The sequence below is a fragment of the Mesoplodon densirostris genome, chromosome 9, assembly GCF_025265405.1.
Source record: "Mesoplodon densirostris isolate mMesDen1 chromosome 9, mMesDen1 primary haplotype, whole genome shotgun sequence".
Classification (NCBI taxonomy): Eukaryota; Metazoa; Chordata; class Mammalia; order Artiodactyla; family Ziphiidae; genus Mesoplodon; species Mesoplodon densirostris.
In genome coordinates this window covers 71,383,261-71,398,245 of record NC_082669.1, presented here as the reverse complement: position 1 = coordinate 71,398,245, position 14,985 = coordinate 71,383,261, and the positions used below count along the sequence as shown (strand labels likewise).

The following is a 14,985-nucleotide window of genomic DNA, read 5'->3' as shown; positions in this document are numbered from 1 at the left end:
CCACTCCTCATGAAAAACGAAGACATAAAACTTATAAAATCACTTAAATGAATAATCTATCAACAAGGACCCTCAGATTACCTTTTTAAATATTCAACAAGATATAACTTAAACACATCTATTAAAATCACAGAGAGTTGAAGGATAAACAGATTAATTGGGAAAACACTGATTTTTTGAAAAGGCACAGATGGCCATATCAATTTCAGGTAAAAGTAGGGTGTATAATTCAGCTGACTTGAAACGTCTATTGGAAAATATAAATTTCCCAAATTGATACCAGAAGTAGTAGACAATGTAAATACACCATTAATAATGGAGGAAACTTAAAGACTAAAGAAAAATAAAAAGGCTCCAGAACCAGATGTTCTAATACATACAAAAAGGTGCAAATCCACCCAATTCATTTTATGAGTTTAACCTAATTCTACAATTCCCTTTTTATCAAAGGGAAACAAAATCACTGCATTCCAAAAACAATATTAAAATACTCATATGAAAAAATAAGGTATTTTTTTGAATTTGCATATTTACTCAATAATATATTTTTATCAACCACCCATAAGTACCTTGTATTGTAAACTCAGGATTGGACGATTTATTAGCTGTTAAAAGTTGGGTAAATCACTACATCCTTGATCCGCGGCTTCCTAATTCGTACAAAGTTATCGTGTGAATTTAATGCGAAAACTTTTTTTTTTTTTTGGCCCCGCCGCGGCCGCGGGGGCCCCTGGCCTTAGCAGCGAAACAGCGGAGTCCTAACCACTGGACCGCCAGGCAATTCCCTAGATGCGAAAACATTTTAAGCACCAAACATAGTGCCAGGAATGTAGAAACGCTCCTTGAAGAAAATCTTACAAACCAACAAATTAATATTAGCACTTATTGAATTTAAGTAAGTGACAAGATGAATAATACTGTCAGTAACTGCTTTAGACCTTCAGAGTAGGGAAATTAACGTGGGCTGGGGCTTGGAAGGTGATAGAATTGAGATGGGCAGGCAGAAGTGCATGAAAAAGCTACAGGAGGGCTTTTCGGTATAAGTAAATGGATAGTTATGGAGTCACACTGCGGACCTCACTTGTAATAACTGGAAAGGAAGATTTGTGTCCGCGGAGGTGGGAAACTAAAGTTGAAAAGGCAGACTGGGGCAGCTTGCTGAAGGTACCGATGAACAAGCCAAGGAGTTTACGTTTCATTTGCGGGCTAATGGGAACCACGAGCATTTCTGAAGGGTGTGGCATGCGGAAAATTAACCTGGCCACAGTGAGCCTAGATTAGATGGGGGAGAAGGGGCTTAGGGAGTTCGATCCATGATAAAACAGATGGGACGTGAAGCGTCGTGGGCTCCAGCGGCCTGGCCTGTAACAGAGGACATGAAAAATGCCAATGGCCCCTGTCCATCTTTGCCAGCCGTCCTGGCATCACGTGTGGCTGTGCAGTGACTATGGGGCTCCCCTCTCACGTGGTCCTGGGTGGTCCCTGGTTCAGAAGGGGGAGACTGCTGAGCGCAACTCCGCGCTCAACTGCTGACGAATTCTGAGCAACCTTGCTGGGGACACAATTTCACTTCAGAATGGATTAATAAGCGCTGTCCTCAAAGGGGACGTCACCGAGTTCGCGTCAACCAGAGGCTCTGGGGTTAGACTCACCGGGCTGACGCCTGCTCTGCCACCTGCTGCCTGCGGCCTCGGGCCACTGCCTCGGCGTAGGAGACGGACTGAGTGCCCAATGCTAAGTGTTCCAAGGAGGCGAGGAGAGACGCTCCTAATAAGTGCCAGGTGCATCACAGGCGCCCACTTTCTTCCCTCGCTCTCTTTCTACGGTTATTCTTTCAATTGAGATCTCCTTTCCCTTCAATAACCTCGAGACAGACAATCTTTTGGTAAAAATAACAAAGCTAAGCCTAAAGTCGAAGAAAGTTCCTCAGACTTGTCCACCAGCAGCGTAGGGCGGCGGTGAGCTGGGCGGCGCACTTGAGGGGATACGCGTGAGGAGACGCGCGTGGAGCTCTGCGCGGAGTCCGCTTACTTGGGGCTGGACACGTGGAGGCGCACGTGGGAGGATGCGCGCCGGGATGCGCGCACGGCCTGCGCACGTGGGGCTGCACGCGTGGGCGGCGCACCGGCAGCGCGGGGCAGCTTGGGCCTGACGCCGCCCCCCTTCCAGGGTTCGCGGTCGCCTTGACTAGCCGGTGGCCCGCAACGGCGGCGGGGACTAGTCGTTGAGGCTGCGAGCCGAGCCAGACCCCTACGGACCTCGCCCGACTCGGCCGGGCCCGCGCCGGAGAGAGTAGCAGCTCCATCCGAACAGGGACTATGAGAAAATGGTCGGGCAAACGAGGAATAAGCTCAAAGAAACGGTCTCAGAGCCGTCGCACTCTCCCCGCTCCCCGCAGTGTAGGCAGCCGCGGCGCCGGGCCACCGAAGCCGGGGAGCCGGAGTTGGACGAGGAGCCGAAGGGGGAGGTGAAAAAGCCGAAGCTGTCTTTGCCCGCATGCGGGGGGAACCTGCCAGGGGCCGCCCAGGAGTACTCGCTGCGGAGTACCCGAAACCTGAACGCGCAGAATTGCCTGCAAATGGAGGCGGTCGCAAGGACCGTTCCTCTCGGCCGCTTTCAATTCCTCAGCTGTTTCATGGAGCAGCTCCGCGACAAGGTGCATCTGTTGCGGAGATGTCAGTTCACGGGCAGGATGACCCTCGGCATAGGTGAGCAGAGTCGACCGGGGGAAGCCCTCGGCAGGAGCCCCGACGGCTCGAGGCCCAGCAATCCCGCGCGGTAGGCTCGCATCCGAGGGACCCGCGGGCCCTCTGAGCCTCGGGTTGGAAGTGGTTTTGGTGAATCTTGCAGATCAGTTTAACAAGCAAGTCTAGCAGCAATAATGGCGAAGTCCAATCTCTGGAAAATCGCTGACAAGAATTTCCAGCCCTCTTCTTTTAAAGTTCTTTTTAAGTTCTTTTAAAACATTTTCAAGGGTTTTCAGGAACAGTGATCACTTCATGTGTCACCAACAAAATGTCATCTTAAGGCAGCCATTTATCACAAGTTGTGAAAATGATAGGGTAGCTTTTGGCGGGGGGAGAGGTCAGACATTGTATTTTTCTGCACCTTGAATAAAGAAAAATAAACTTGGTTATTTTAATGAGTTGAGAATCTTTAATAGCAGAAATAGTCACATTAGGCAATATATTTCCCTATGTTTTCCATTTATTTTCATCTTGCTGAGGAGCTTTGATGCTTAAATTTTCTTATTTAAGCATTTGAAAGATGTTTATTTGTATTCCTCATTTTCTGTAGCTGAAGACGTAACTTAAATATTGCTGTTTCATTAAAATCAGTTTTGAGTCTAGTCTTTGGTCAGACTGGCTGCTGATGTGCATTGAAACATAGATAAATGTCTCCTAATGTAAGTTACTGTGATTTCTTTTCTAAGTTGACTGCTGATGTTAATTAAAGTAGAATGAATGTCCACATTTGGGGTGTGTTGAAAATACTTGAGAAATAATAGATGGGGGTTCATATTTAGATTTTGTCAGATGTCTAATTATGGAAACAGATACATTCCACATCCAGAATCAACATGGTCTTGAATACAGAGGTGTTTTGCCCAAACACAAGCCCTGGTGCACCCATGACTGGCACATTGAAGGCACTCAATGTTGGGTGAAATGATGAGTGAGTATATTAAGTGCTATGAGAGTTCAAAAGAGTGAACATACTGGAGAATGGAAAGTGGGAAATGAGATCAGATAAGACTTTTAGGAAAAGGTGAGATTTGAATTGTGACCAAAGGCTAATATTTGGATGCATGAAGCAGAGAACAAGTTTAGAGGCCTATAGAACAGCATAGGGCTTCCATGGTGGCGCAGTGGTTGAGAGTCCACCTGCCGATGCAGGGGACACGGGTTCTTGCCCCGGTCCGGGAAGATCCCACACACCGCGGAGCGGCTGGGCCCGTGAGCCATGGCCGCTGAGCCTGCGCGTCTGGAGCCCGTGTTCCGCAATGGGAGAGGCCACAACGGTGAGAGGTCCGCGTACCGCAAAAAAAAAAAAAAAAAGAACAGCATAATCAGAGTCATGGAATGTAAGAAAATATGAAAGCAGAGTAAGGGTACAAAAAGAAGAGAAAGTAGGAAGTTCAAAAGGTTGGTTGGGACCAGCCATGGAGAGTCTAATTCAAGCCTAGGTTTAAGGCATTTGGACTTTGTTCTGTAGGGAGGCATCAATTGATTCTTTTCTTTAGGAAAATAATTTTTTAATGAGGTGAAATGCACATAACATAAATTAACCATTTTTAAAGTGAACAATTTTGTGACAGTACATTCACAATGTTGGCATTGAATGATTTTTAAATAGAGTGAAATGATCAGAAGTGTGCTTCAGAGAGAATAATTTGACAGCATTGTGTAAAATGGACTGGATATGGATTGAGAAAAGAAGCAGAAAAAATAATTGAATGCTGGAATCCAGGCAATAGTGGTCTTAATGAGGGTAGCAATAGTAGGAATGGAGAAGAGAGGACAGAGGTGAAAGTTAATGGCAACAAATTGAGAGGAACTGGGTAGGTAGTGAGGTAGAAGAGGAAAAGAGTGTGAGGAGAGGGAGAGAGAACATTTGTTCAGGCATGAGGAGTGTCGATTTGGGAATTATCCATGTGGAAGTGAGTTGAAACGTTAAGATTGAGTGAGATTTCCAAGAGAGGAAAGTGGGCAAAGTAAAGCTATTTGGGAAAACCCGTTATACTTAGTTTTAAGACGTGAGAGAAGGAAAACCAGATAGATACGCATATAAAAACAAAATGGTCAGAAAGGGTTGGTATGATGGAAGATGGAAGAGTTGGTATGATGGAAGATAACAGAGGAAGAAATCTAAGAATCTGGTCAAATGCTACAGAGAGATTGAAAAGCAGAAGTGAAAGAGGGCCATTGATGTTGATAACTAACTGATCATTGGTCATTTAAGAGTTACAGGAACTTAGAAGAAAGAAGTAGGCTAAGAATCTTATTAGATAATGGCGGGGGGTGTGGAGGAGAGAATATTTCGTAGTTGGAAGGCCTACTAGATCAAGAGAAGTGTTTTAAGGCCTAGGAAAATTAAAGGCTGAAGGGAAGAACCAAGGGGAGAGGGTGGGATTCAGGTTCCAAGAGAGGGAATTACTACGTAGAGAAATGTTGAAGTGGATATAAGAGACTTTGGGAGTGCTCGCATTAAATGATCTTTGTTTCAGTAAAGTATAAGATTGGGTCACTATCAGAGGTGAGATTGACAGAGACAGGATATGGGGGCCCAGGAGTCAGCTTTTTATCACAACTTTGAAAGGAACTGTGATAAGCACTTCTTTGCCTTTACAATATTGGCATCATTACACCTTACCATTTTATCAGGTGTGGAATGTGGAGTAAAGGGAGGGAGAGGCACATGAATATTTTGAGGGTTTTTGGAAAGCCAGATGGACTTAGTAGGATTTTTGATCTTTTCCTTAAATATCATTTTTAAGAGTAATTGGAGAATAAGAAAGAGGATACAGGTATAGTTGAATAAGGCATTCTCTGTGTATCTTAAGAGTTAATGAAACCTTATCAGAGGGGCATCTGTTTTGAGTTGAGAGGGGAGGTATAGGTTTAATTTTAAAGTGGTTCAGAGTATATTATGTATGTATTAGATAGAAAGTTAACATATGTAGCAGGTATATACTTTTTCTATAAAGACCCAGGTGGTAAATATTTTAAGCTTCACAGGCCACATACGATCTCTGTTACCTATTCTTTCTTATTTTTATAACCCTTAAAAAATTTAACAAATATTTTTAGCTTGCAGACAATACAAAAACAGACCATGGGCCATAGTTTGCTGATCGTGGCATAAAACTAGTAAATCTGAGAAATACTGAAGAGTGGTAGGAATGAGCTCAGGATGGTAAGAATATGGAAAAAGAGCTGGAGAATCATGATTGGGAACTTTCAACAGTGCAATGTTTGTTTTAAAAATTATTAAATAGTTGTTTTAAAGGTATATTATAATGAAGCAGCTTTTAATGACTTTTTTCTTTTCTTCTTTTTCCAGCTGCCTTTGTGGCAATTTTGCACTGGTAAGATTAGTTTCAGTTTGAAATCAATGAAAACATTTGGATTAAAAATTGCCATTGCTGTTTGCATATAATAAAACAATAACTGCTTGTTATGTGTATAGAACATCTGTATGTGCACCAGTTTACATATATATATATATAACCTTTTTTAAAACCTCATGTGAAGCAACTTTTATAAATGGATGCATTAGGGGAATAGTAACTTATGAATTAAAATATTTTTGCTTTATCAAAGGATTCACCACTATGTTTCTTAAATATCTAGCTTTTGTAGTGTACTTTTCATGTTTATTTCATGTAAAAAAACTTCCTCATTTTATAGTAATTGAGTGTTGTTAGTGACATAAACTTAGAGACAAAGTTTTAGTAACACCTGTCAATTGGAAATCAGGTAGAAATGAAGATAAACACTCTGTGATGGTAATACAGAATTAAATGAGCCTTTCAGTATGCATACACCTGCATATAATTTTACACAAATGATATGTTTGTAAAAACTCTATGTAAAATAATAATATTTTTCCTCTGACATATCTTCATTTCTACCTGAGCTCAAGGATTTCTACTATTGGGAAGAATGGGATCTGCCCCACATCCTGTTGGGACAGTGCTCTTCTGATCATTATTCTGCAGGGAGATTTCAATGTTAGAACTAAGGCTGTAATGATAAGAAACATTTCCTACAGCTGTTGGTACTGTGGCATGTGTCCTATGTGTAAACGAAGGTGAGTGAAAGACAGCGTTGCTATATGGAATTTTGATTTATTTTGTATTTCATTGGAAAGCATCTACTATGTAAATTAAGGATAGCATAATTGCTGACTATAATTTATTTGTCACATATGCTCCTGTTTTCAGTACCTACAGCTGTTTTTTTAAGTTGCATTAATAAATATCTCAAAGTACAGTCCTGTGTTCTTTGGCACTTTATGTAGTATTATACTTATTTAAAAATTGCTTTAACCTAAAATAATTTTATTTAAAGTTATATTCCAAAGCTTTTCAACAGTTAGAGGCATTTCCCAAACCTGGTACATTGGAAACACTTGTGAAACCTAACAGACAAAAACATGCTTCTGTTCTGATTTAGAGGCCTGGAGTAGGAGGAAGGGTGATGAGATCTGCAGGAGTTTTAGATACACAATTAAGATTAGGAACCAGGGAGTTAAGGAATTTCAGCTCTGTGCTAATGCTAGCTTATGAATGCCTAAAAATATACAAATTAGCAAGTTACAAAATTATCTCAATATTTATTATAAAAATTTATTCTTTGTCTTTTCATGGCTTTCATACTTTGTTTATAATAGTTATTTTAGTGCTGTTTTTGAAACATGTTATTTTTCTTCTAGGATACATTTAATAAAGCTTTTTGAAAATGATCGTCATTTTTCTCACCTCTCATCCTTGGAACGGGAGATGACTTTTCGCACTGAAATGGTTAGGTTCTTTCTTCTAATGAATTCATTTGTAGTTTAAGAATAGTGAGACTATAAGGTGGAAATTTATTAGGAACTGAAATGAATTTTTGGTGAATTGCACTGTTTCTCAAACTATAGCCTATAGGTTTATTTTTTTTATTTTTGCTGTTTTTTAAAAAAAATTTTATTGGAATATAGTTGATTTACAATGTTGTGTTAGTTTCAGGTGTACAGAAAACTGATTCAGTTATATGTATACACATATTCATTCTTTTTGAGATTCTTTACCCATGTAGATTATTACAGAATATGAGTAGAGTTCTCTGTGCTATACAGTAGGTTCTTGTTGGTTATCTATTTTATATATAGTAATGTGTGTATGTTAATCCCAGGTTCCTAGCTTATCTCTCCCCACCCCACTTTTCCCCTTAGGTAACCATAGGTTTGTTTTTGAAATCTGGCCTGTAGGTTTATTATTTAAATAAAAAAGTGTTTTAGTCCTCATACCATAAACAAAAATAAACTCAAAATGGATTAAAGACCTAATGTAAGACCTGAAACCATAAAACTCCTAGAAGAGAACATAGGCAGAACACTCTTTGACATAAATTGTAGCAATATATTTTTTGGATCTGTCTCCTAAGGCAAAAGAAATAAAAGTAAAAATAAACAAATAGAGAGTCTAGTTAAACCTAAAAGCTTTTGCAAAGCAAAGGAAACCATCCACAAAACTTAAAGACAACCTACTGAATGGGAGAAAATATTTGCAAATGCTATGACTAATAAGGGGTTAATATCCAAAATACAAAAACAACTCACACAACTCAATATAAAAGAAAAAGTTAAAAAAATTGACAGAAGACCTGAACAGACATTTTCCAAAGAAGACATACAAGTGGCTAACAGGCGCATAAAAAGATGCTCAACATCACTAATTATTAGAGAAGTACAAATCAAAACCACAATGAGATATCACCTCACACTTGTCAGAATGGCTGCCATCAAAAAGTGTACAAATAACAAACGTTGCTGAAGATGTGGAGAAAAGGGAACCCTTGTACACTGTTGGTGGGAATGTAAATCAGTGCAGCCATTATGGAGATTCTTCAAAAAACTAAAAATAGGGCTTCCCTGGTGGCGCAGTGGTTGAGAGTCCGCCTGCCGATGCAGGGGACACGGGTTCGTGCCCCGGTCCGGGAAGATCCCACATGCCGCGGAGCGGCTAGGCCCGTGAGCCATGGCCGCTGAGCCTGCACTTCCAGAGCCTGTGCTCCGCAACGGGAGAGGCCACAACAGTGTGAGGCCTGCGTACCGCAAAAAATAATAATAATAATAAAATAAAATAAAAAATAAGTGATACAGGGCTACCAAAATGATCAGAAATTGCTTTCCCTTAGGGTGGAGTTGGAAGACCCCATGTTTTATCTGGCTCTTTAAATTTTTTTTTAGCTCTCTTGATTTCAAGATAATTTCTTTTAAGAAACAACTTTTGATATAATGCTTTCTGTTTTTTTGGCACCTAACCTATAAAATGGAGATAATCTATCTACCATATGTATTTCACACAATTGTTATGGGGGTTAAATGGGAAAAAGAATGCCAGAATTGCAGAAATTTACAATTAAGAGAGGCCAGGACTGTCTTCCAGATCAGCTAGTTAGGGGCCAAGAGAAGAATTGAAACTGGGTCTCCTGACTGTTTAGCCACTAGTTTTGTTTTTTGGTTTTAATTGTGGCTAAATTAAAATAAAAAAATTTAATTAAAAAAATTAGCAAAATTTACCATTTCAACTATTTTAAAGTATACAGTTCTGTGGCATTAAGTACACTTATATAGTTGTGCAACCATCACCACCATCTATCTCCAGAACTTTATTATCCCAAAGAGACTGTACCTGCTAAACACTTAACTCCCCACTCACAGTCACTCCTCACCTAGCTGCTTGGTGACCTCTGTTCTACTTCCTGTCTCTATAAATCTGCCTACTCTAGGTATCTCAGCCATTGCTTTTTAAGTCTCACCGTATAGCCACTTAAAGCTTTGAAGAATTGGGTGTGTTAGCATTTGAATTTTTATTATAGGTATTATTTCCAAAGACAGTATATAAAATATTAAATAAAGAGCATAGCTGTGGCAGAGTCTGGGCTTTAATGACAGATCACTAGATTCAGATAGCAGTTCTGTGCTTTCTTGCATAATGGCTAGTAAGTTAACTTTGATTCTCAGTCTCATCTGTTAACTGGGAATAATGCCAGCCTTACAGGGTTTTACCAAAAATGAAGGAAGATGAAAATGAATGAAGCACATAGCACAGTACCTGGCCCAAAAATAATAACTGTTATTAACAAAAATTTATATATTTTCTACTTATCTAAGTATAGACATGCATATTAAATATCTTTTCATTGTAGTATTGCCTTGTTTCTCTCATAAGAAAAGGGAAAGATCCTGATATGAACTTATTTTACTAATCAAAATTATGAATAAATGCTTTTACAGACATCAGCTAAAACAAATCTTTAATTTTTTTTATACTTTTAAAAAAAATTATTTTATTTTATTTTTGGCTGTGTTGGGTCTTCATTGCTGCGTGTGGACTTTCTCTAGTTGCAGTGAGTGGGTGCTACTCTTCGTTGCGGTACGTGGGCTTCTCATTGCGGTGGCTTCTCTTGTTGTGGAGCATGGGCTCTAGGCGCCCAGGCTTCAGTAGTTGTGGCTCATGGGCTCTAGAGCGCAGGCTCAGTAGTTGTGGCACATGGGCTTTGTTGCTCCGTGGCATGGGGGATCTTCCCGGACCAGGGTTCGAACCCATGTCCCCTGCATTGGCAGGCAGATTCTTAACCACTGCACCACCAGGGAAGCCCCCCAGATATTTTAATTTTAATAGTCACTAGTGTTGCTTAGTCTATCAAAAATAAAGTACCTATAGTTGTATGAAGCAGGAATGCGTGTGGGGTTGAAAATTGCTTTTAATGTTTTTTGAGGGAGCGTGTATTACAAACTATGTGGCCCTTTATTTTTTAGGAAGGAAAGCAGGAAATTGATGAGGAAGTAATATGAAACAACATGCTTTTGTTAATCTTTGGAATTTAACTAAACAGCACTTTTAGTAACCTAATAAAATCATTATTCCACATGCTGGAATAATGCACTAAAGTAATCCTTTTTTTAGGACACAGCATTTGTGTCATGAACAATAGTTGGTTCACATTTAGTTAGCTTTCACCTTGTGCAGAGCCAATAGATGGAATTAGGAAGTAAGATGAAAGCACAAAGTTGCATCTAATGCTCTTGTAGTCACTGTTATTTCCTAAGAGTTGGAGAAAAAGAAGTAATTTTCTCTATGCCAAGTTCTACATGTACAAGGACATGAAGTCATCTCTATGCCAGAATCATCAGATCTCAACCTCTAGGCATCTCATAATGTGGGGGTAAAATCAGGCTTGGTAAAATTAAAAATATATTGTTTACATATTTTAAGGTGTGGTTAGAAAAGCTCCTTAAAATGTTTAACCATCCCTTTAACTCTTTTTCAAACCTACAGAAAATATGAAAGAATAGTATAGTGATAACCTGAAAATGTATGCCTTTTTTGCATCCAAGAATGCACTAGCGAGGAGAAATTAGGTAGTCTTATTATCTATCCTTTTCTTTTTTTCAGAGTAAATTGTTCTAAAAAGAGTTATAAAAATAAATATTTTCAAATTTTACTTACATTGACAATTTGTACTTTTTTAAAGGGACTTTATTATTCCTACTTCAAAACCATTATCGAAGCGCCTTCATTTTTTGGAGGTCTGTGGATGATTATGAATGACAGGCTCACTGAATATCCCCTTGTAATTAATACAGTGAAACACTTCCATCTTTATCCAGAGGTAAGCAATATTTGGGGACAAATATTTGTAGAGGGATTCTTCTTTATCAGATAAAAATAGTAAGCTCAATGATGTTATAGGAAGGAGGGGATTTTAAAGTTTATTGATTGTATGTGTCCTTATAGTTGAGCAGTGTATCAAAAGTTCCTCTCCTAAATTTAAAAACCCCAGAAATTATGCTCAAATGAACTTAAAGAATAGAACCTTAGTATGGAATTAATGACTAGCGTAATAGGCCAAATGGGAAGGAGCCAAGAAGGATTCTCGAGGGTGATGGTCTGTTGGCTTTATTTTTTTTTAAACCTCCATCTATTATTTTCTAATTATAGCAAAAATATATCCTGTTAAATTCCTCTTCTTTTCCCCAAGCAAGTCTCGGTGAAAAGCAGTACATGGCTATTGCAGTATGTACAAAGACCATATATTACAAAACATCAGCAGAGAAAACGTTATGGGAAGATATTATTGAAGCATTCTTTAATCAGTATTCATCAAATTACCTACTCCTTGTTTTTATAAAATGCAATAAATGAATGATTTGATAAAAGTAATGTCAGGGCAAAAGCAAAATAGATACAAATATAAGTACAATAGCTTTTTTTTTTTTTTTTTTGCTGTATGCGGGCCTCTCACTGCTGTGGCCTCTCCCGCTGCGGAGCACAGGCTCCGGACGCGCAGGCCCAGCAGCCATGGCTCACGGGCCCAGCCGCTCCGCGGCATTTAGGACCCTCCCGGACCGGGGCACGAACTCGCGTCCCCTGCATCGGCAGGTGGACTCTCAACCACTGCGCCACCAGGGAAGCCCCAATAGCTTCTTTTAAAAAAATTTTTATTGGAGTATAGTTGCTTTACAATGTTGTGTTAGTTTCTACTGTACAGCAAAGTGAATCAACTATACATATACATGTATCCCTTCTTTTTCAGATTTCCTTCCCATTTAGGTCACCACATAGCACTGAATAGAGTTCCCTGTGCTATACAGTAGGTTCTCATTAGTTTTCTATTTTATACATAGTATCGATAGTATATATGTCAGTCCCAACCTCCCAATTCATCCCACCCACCCTTTTCCCTCTTGGTCTCCATACATTTGTTCTCTACATCTGTGTCTCTTTTTCTGCTTTGCAAATAAGATTGTCTATACCAATATTTTCAGATTCCACATATATGCATTAATATACAATATTCGTTTTTCTCTCTCTGACTTGCTTCACTCTGTATGACAGTCTCTAGATCCATCCATGTCTCTACAGATGACTCAATTTCGTTCCTTTTTAAGGCTGAGTAATATTCCATTGAACATATGTACCACATCTTCTTTATCCATTCATCTGTCGATGGACACTTAGGTTGCTTCCATGTACTGGCTATTGTAAATAGTGCTGCAGTGAACATTGTGGTGCATGACTCTTTTTGAATTATGGTTTTCTCAGGGTATATGGCCAGTAGTGGGATTGCTGGGTCATATGGTAGTTCTATTTTTAGTTCTTTAAGGAACCTCCATACTGTTCTCCATAGTGGCTGTATCAATTTACATTCCCACCAACAGTGTGAGAGGGTTCCCTTTTCTTCACACCTTCTCCAGCATTTATGGTTTGTAGATTTTTTCATGATGGCCATTCTGACTGGTGTGAGGTGATAACTTATTGTAGTTTTGATTTGCATTTTCTAATAATTAGTGATGTTAAGCATTTTTTCATATGTTTGTTGGCCAACTGTATGTCTTCTTTGGAGAAATGTCTATTTAGGCCTCCAGCCCATTTTTTCGATTGGATTGTTTGTTTTTTAATATTGAGCTGCATGAGCTGTTTGTGTATTTTGGAGATTAATCCTTTGTCAGTTGCATCTGTTGGCTTTAGAGACCGTGTGGATGGGCATACTGATCACATGAAGAGACAGTGACAGTGATGAGTAGAATAGTGACCTTGGGGATACATTAATAAGGCAAGATTTATTTAGTTATATAGCTAGAAATCTATGAATACTTCCCAATACTAAAAAAAGTATGAATTTTATGATAGTCTTCAAATTCTAGAAATTGGAAAAAAGGAGAAAAAATATTGTAGATTCAGTTTGTGAACTCTGCAGATAAATGCTGACTTGACAGCATGGTAAGAACTACTTTTGAGTTATCTCAGAATCCAGCAGATTAGTTAAAAAGTCTTGCTTTTTATTTCTTTCTTCATATTTTATAGCTTTTAAAAATTATTCTTATTTTGATTTTAAAATGTTTAAAATTGCAGAAGCTAGAGAATAATGTGCAAATATGTGTGGTCAACCACCTACAGTAAATAAATGCTTTTCTTTTATCGTTTTTGCTTCTGATAAAGCATTATAAATACAGTTAAAGTCATCTTTGTTCTGCTTCCCAGTTAAGTTTGTTCCTTTCCCATTCTCACAAGCATCATTATCGTGAATTTGATGTGTATATCCATCCAGTTCTTTTTTCAAGGATTGTTTGTGTTTTTGTAATTTCACAGAAGTGTTCTCATACTGAACATATCACTCTACAACTTTTTCCTCAATATTTTATTTTGGAATTTTTGAAAATGTATGTACATATTTATTTTTCTTTAATTTTAACCATTTTATGAATTCCAAAATTATTTGTATATTTCCCTATTATGGATATTAAATTATTTCCAGTTTTTAAATTACAGATGTAAACCATATAATCCAGCAGTTGTACTCCAGGACATTTATCCCAGAGAAATTAAAATTTATGTTCACACAAAAACCTATACACGTTTATTGTAGCTTTATACATTGTAGCACAAAACTGCAAACAACACAGATGTCCTTTGACATGTGAATGGTTAAAGAAACTGTGGTACACTCATACCAGGAATACAATTCAGCAATAAAAAAGGAACAAACCATAAGAAACTGCCAAACTGTTTTCCAGAGTGGTTATGCAATTTTACATTTCTACCAGGAATGTATAAGTGATTCACTTTCTCCACAGGGTCTCCAGCATTTGGTGTTGTCACTATTTTTTATTTTAACCATTCTGATTTATCAGAATGTAGTGATTTATCATTGTGGTTTTAATGTGCATTTCCCTAATGACTAATGTTGTTGAACGCCCCTTTTTTGTGTTCATTAGCTATCTGTATACCCTCTTCAGTGAAATGTGTCTTCATGTTTTTTGCTCATTTTCTAATTGGGTGGTTTTTTTTTAATGTTGAATCTTAGGTTGTTCTTTATTTATTCTAGGTACTACTTCTTTGCCAGGTATGTGGTTTGCAAATATTTTCTCCCAGTCTATACCTTGTTTTTTCATCCTCTTAAGTAGAGTCTTTTGCATAAGAAAATTTTTAAATTTTAATGGAGTCCAGTGTAGCAATTTTTCTTCTTGTGGATTGTGCTTTTGGTGTCAAGTCTAAGAATTCTTTGCCTAGCCCTAGATGCTAAATATTTTCTATGTTTTTTTCTAAAAGCAATTAGAATTCTGTCTGTGATCCATTTCATTTTGAATTAATTTCTTTATGTGATGTGAGACTTGCGACTTGGGTAAAGGTTATGTTGTTGCTGTTTTTTACCTGTAGATGTCCAATAGTTTCCATACCACTTGTTGAAAGGGCTATCTTTTCTTCATTGA

The 14,985-nt window shown here is 38.5% G+C and overlaps 1 protein-coding gene across 1 annotated transcript in view; it reads left to right on the top strand.

Annotated features, from left to right (window-relative positions):
• The first annotated feature begins 2,326 nt into the window (after window positions 1–2,326).
• The window catches only part of DPY19L2 (dpy-19 like 2), an 87,968-nt gene continuing 75,309 nt past the window's right edge, over window positions 2,327–14,985 (top strand). The window contains exons 1-4 of the mRNA XM_060108199.1: window positions 2,327–2,708; window positions 6,064–6,088; window positions 7,438–7,525; window positions 11,247–11,384. Coding sequence (XP_059964182.1) covers window positions 2,327–2,708; window positions 6,064–6,088; window positions 7,438–7,525; window positions 11,247–11,384 — 633 coding nt within the window. The remainder of the gene's footprint in view (window positions 2,709–6,063; window positions 6,089–7,437; window positions 7,526–11,246; window positions 11,385–14,985) is intronic.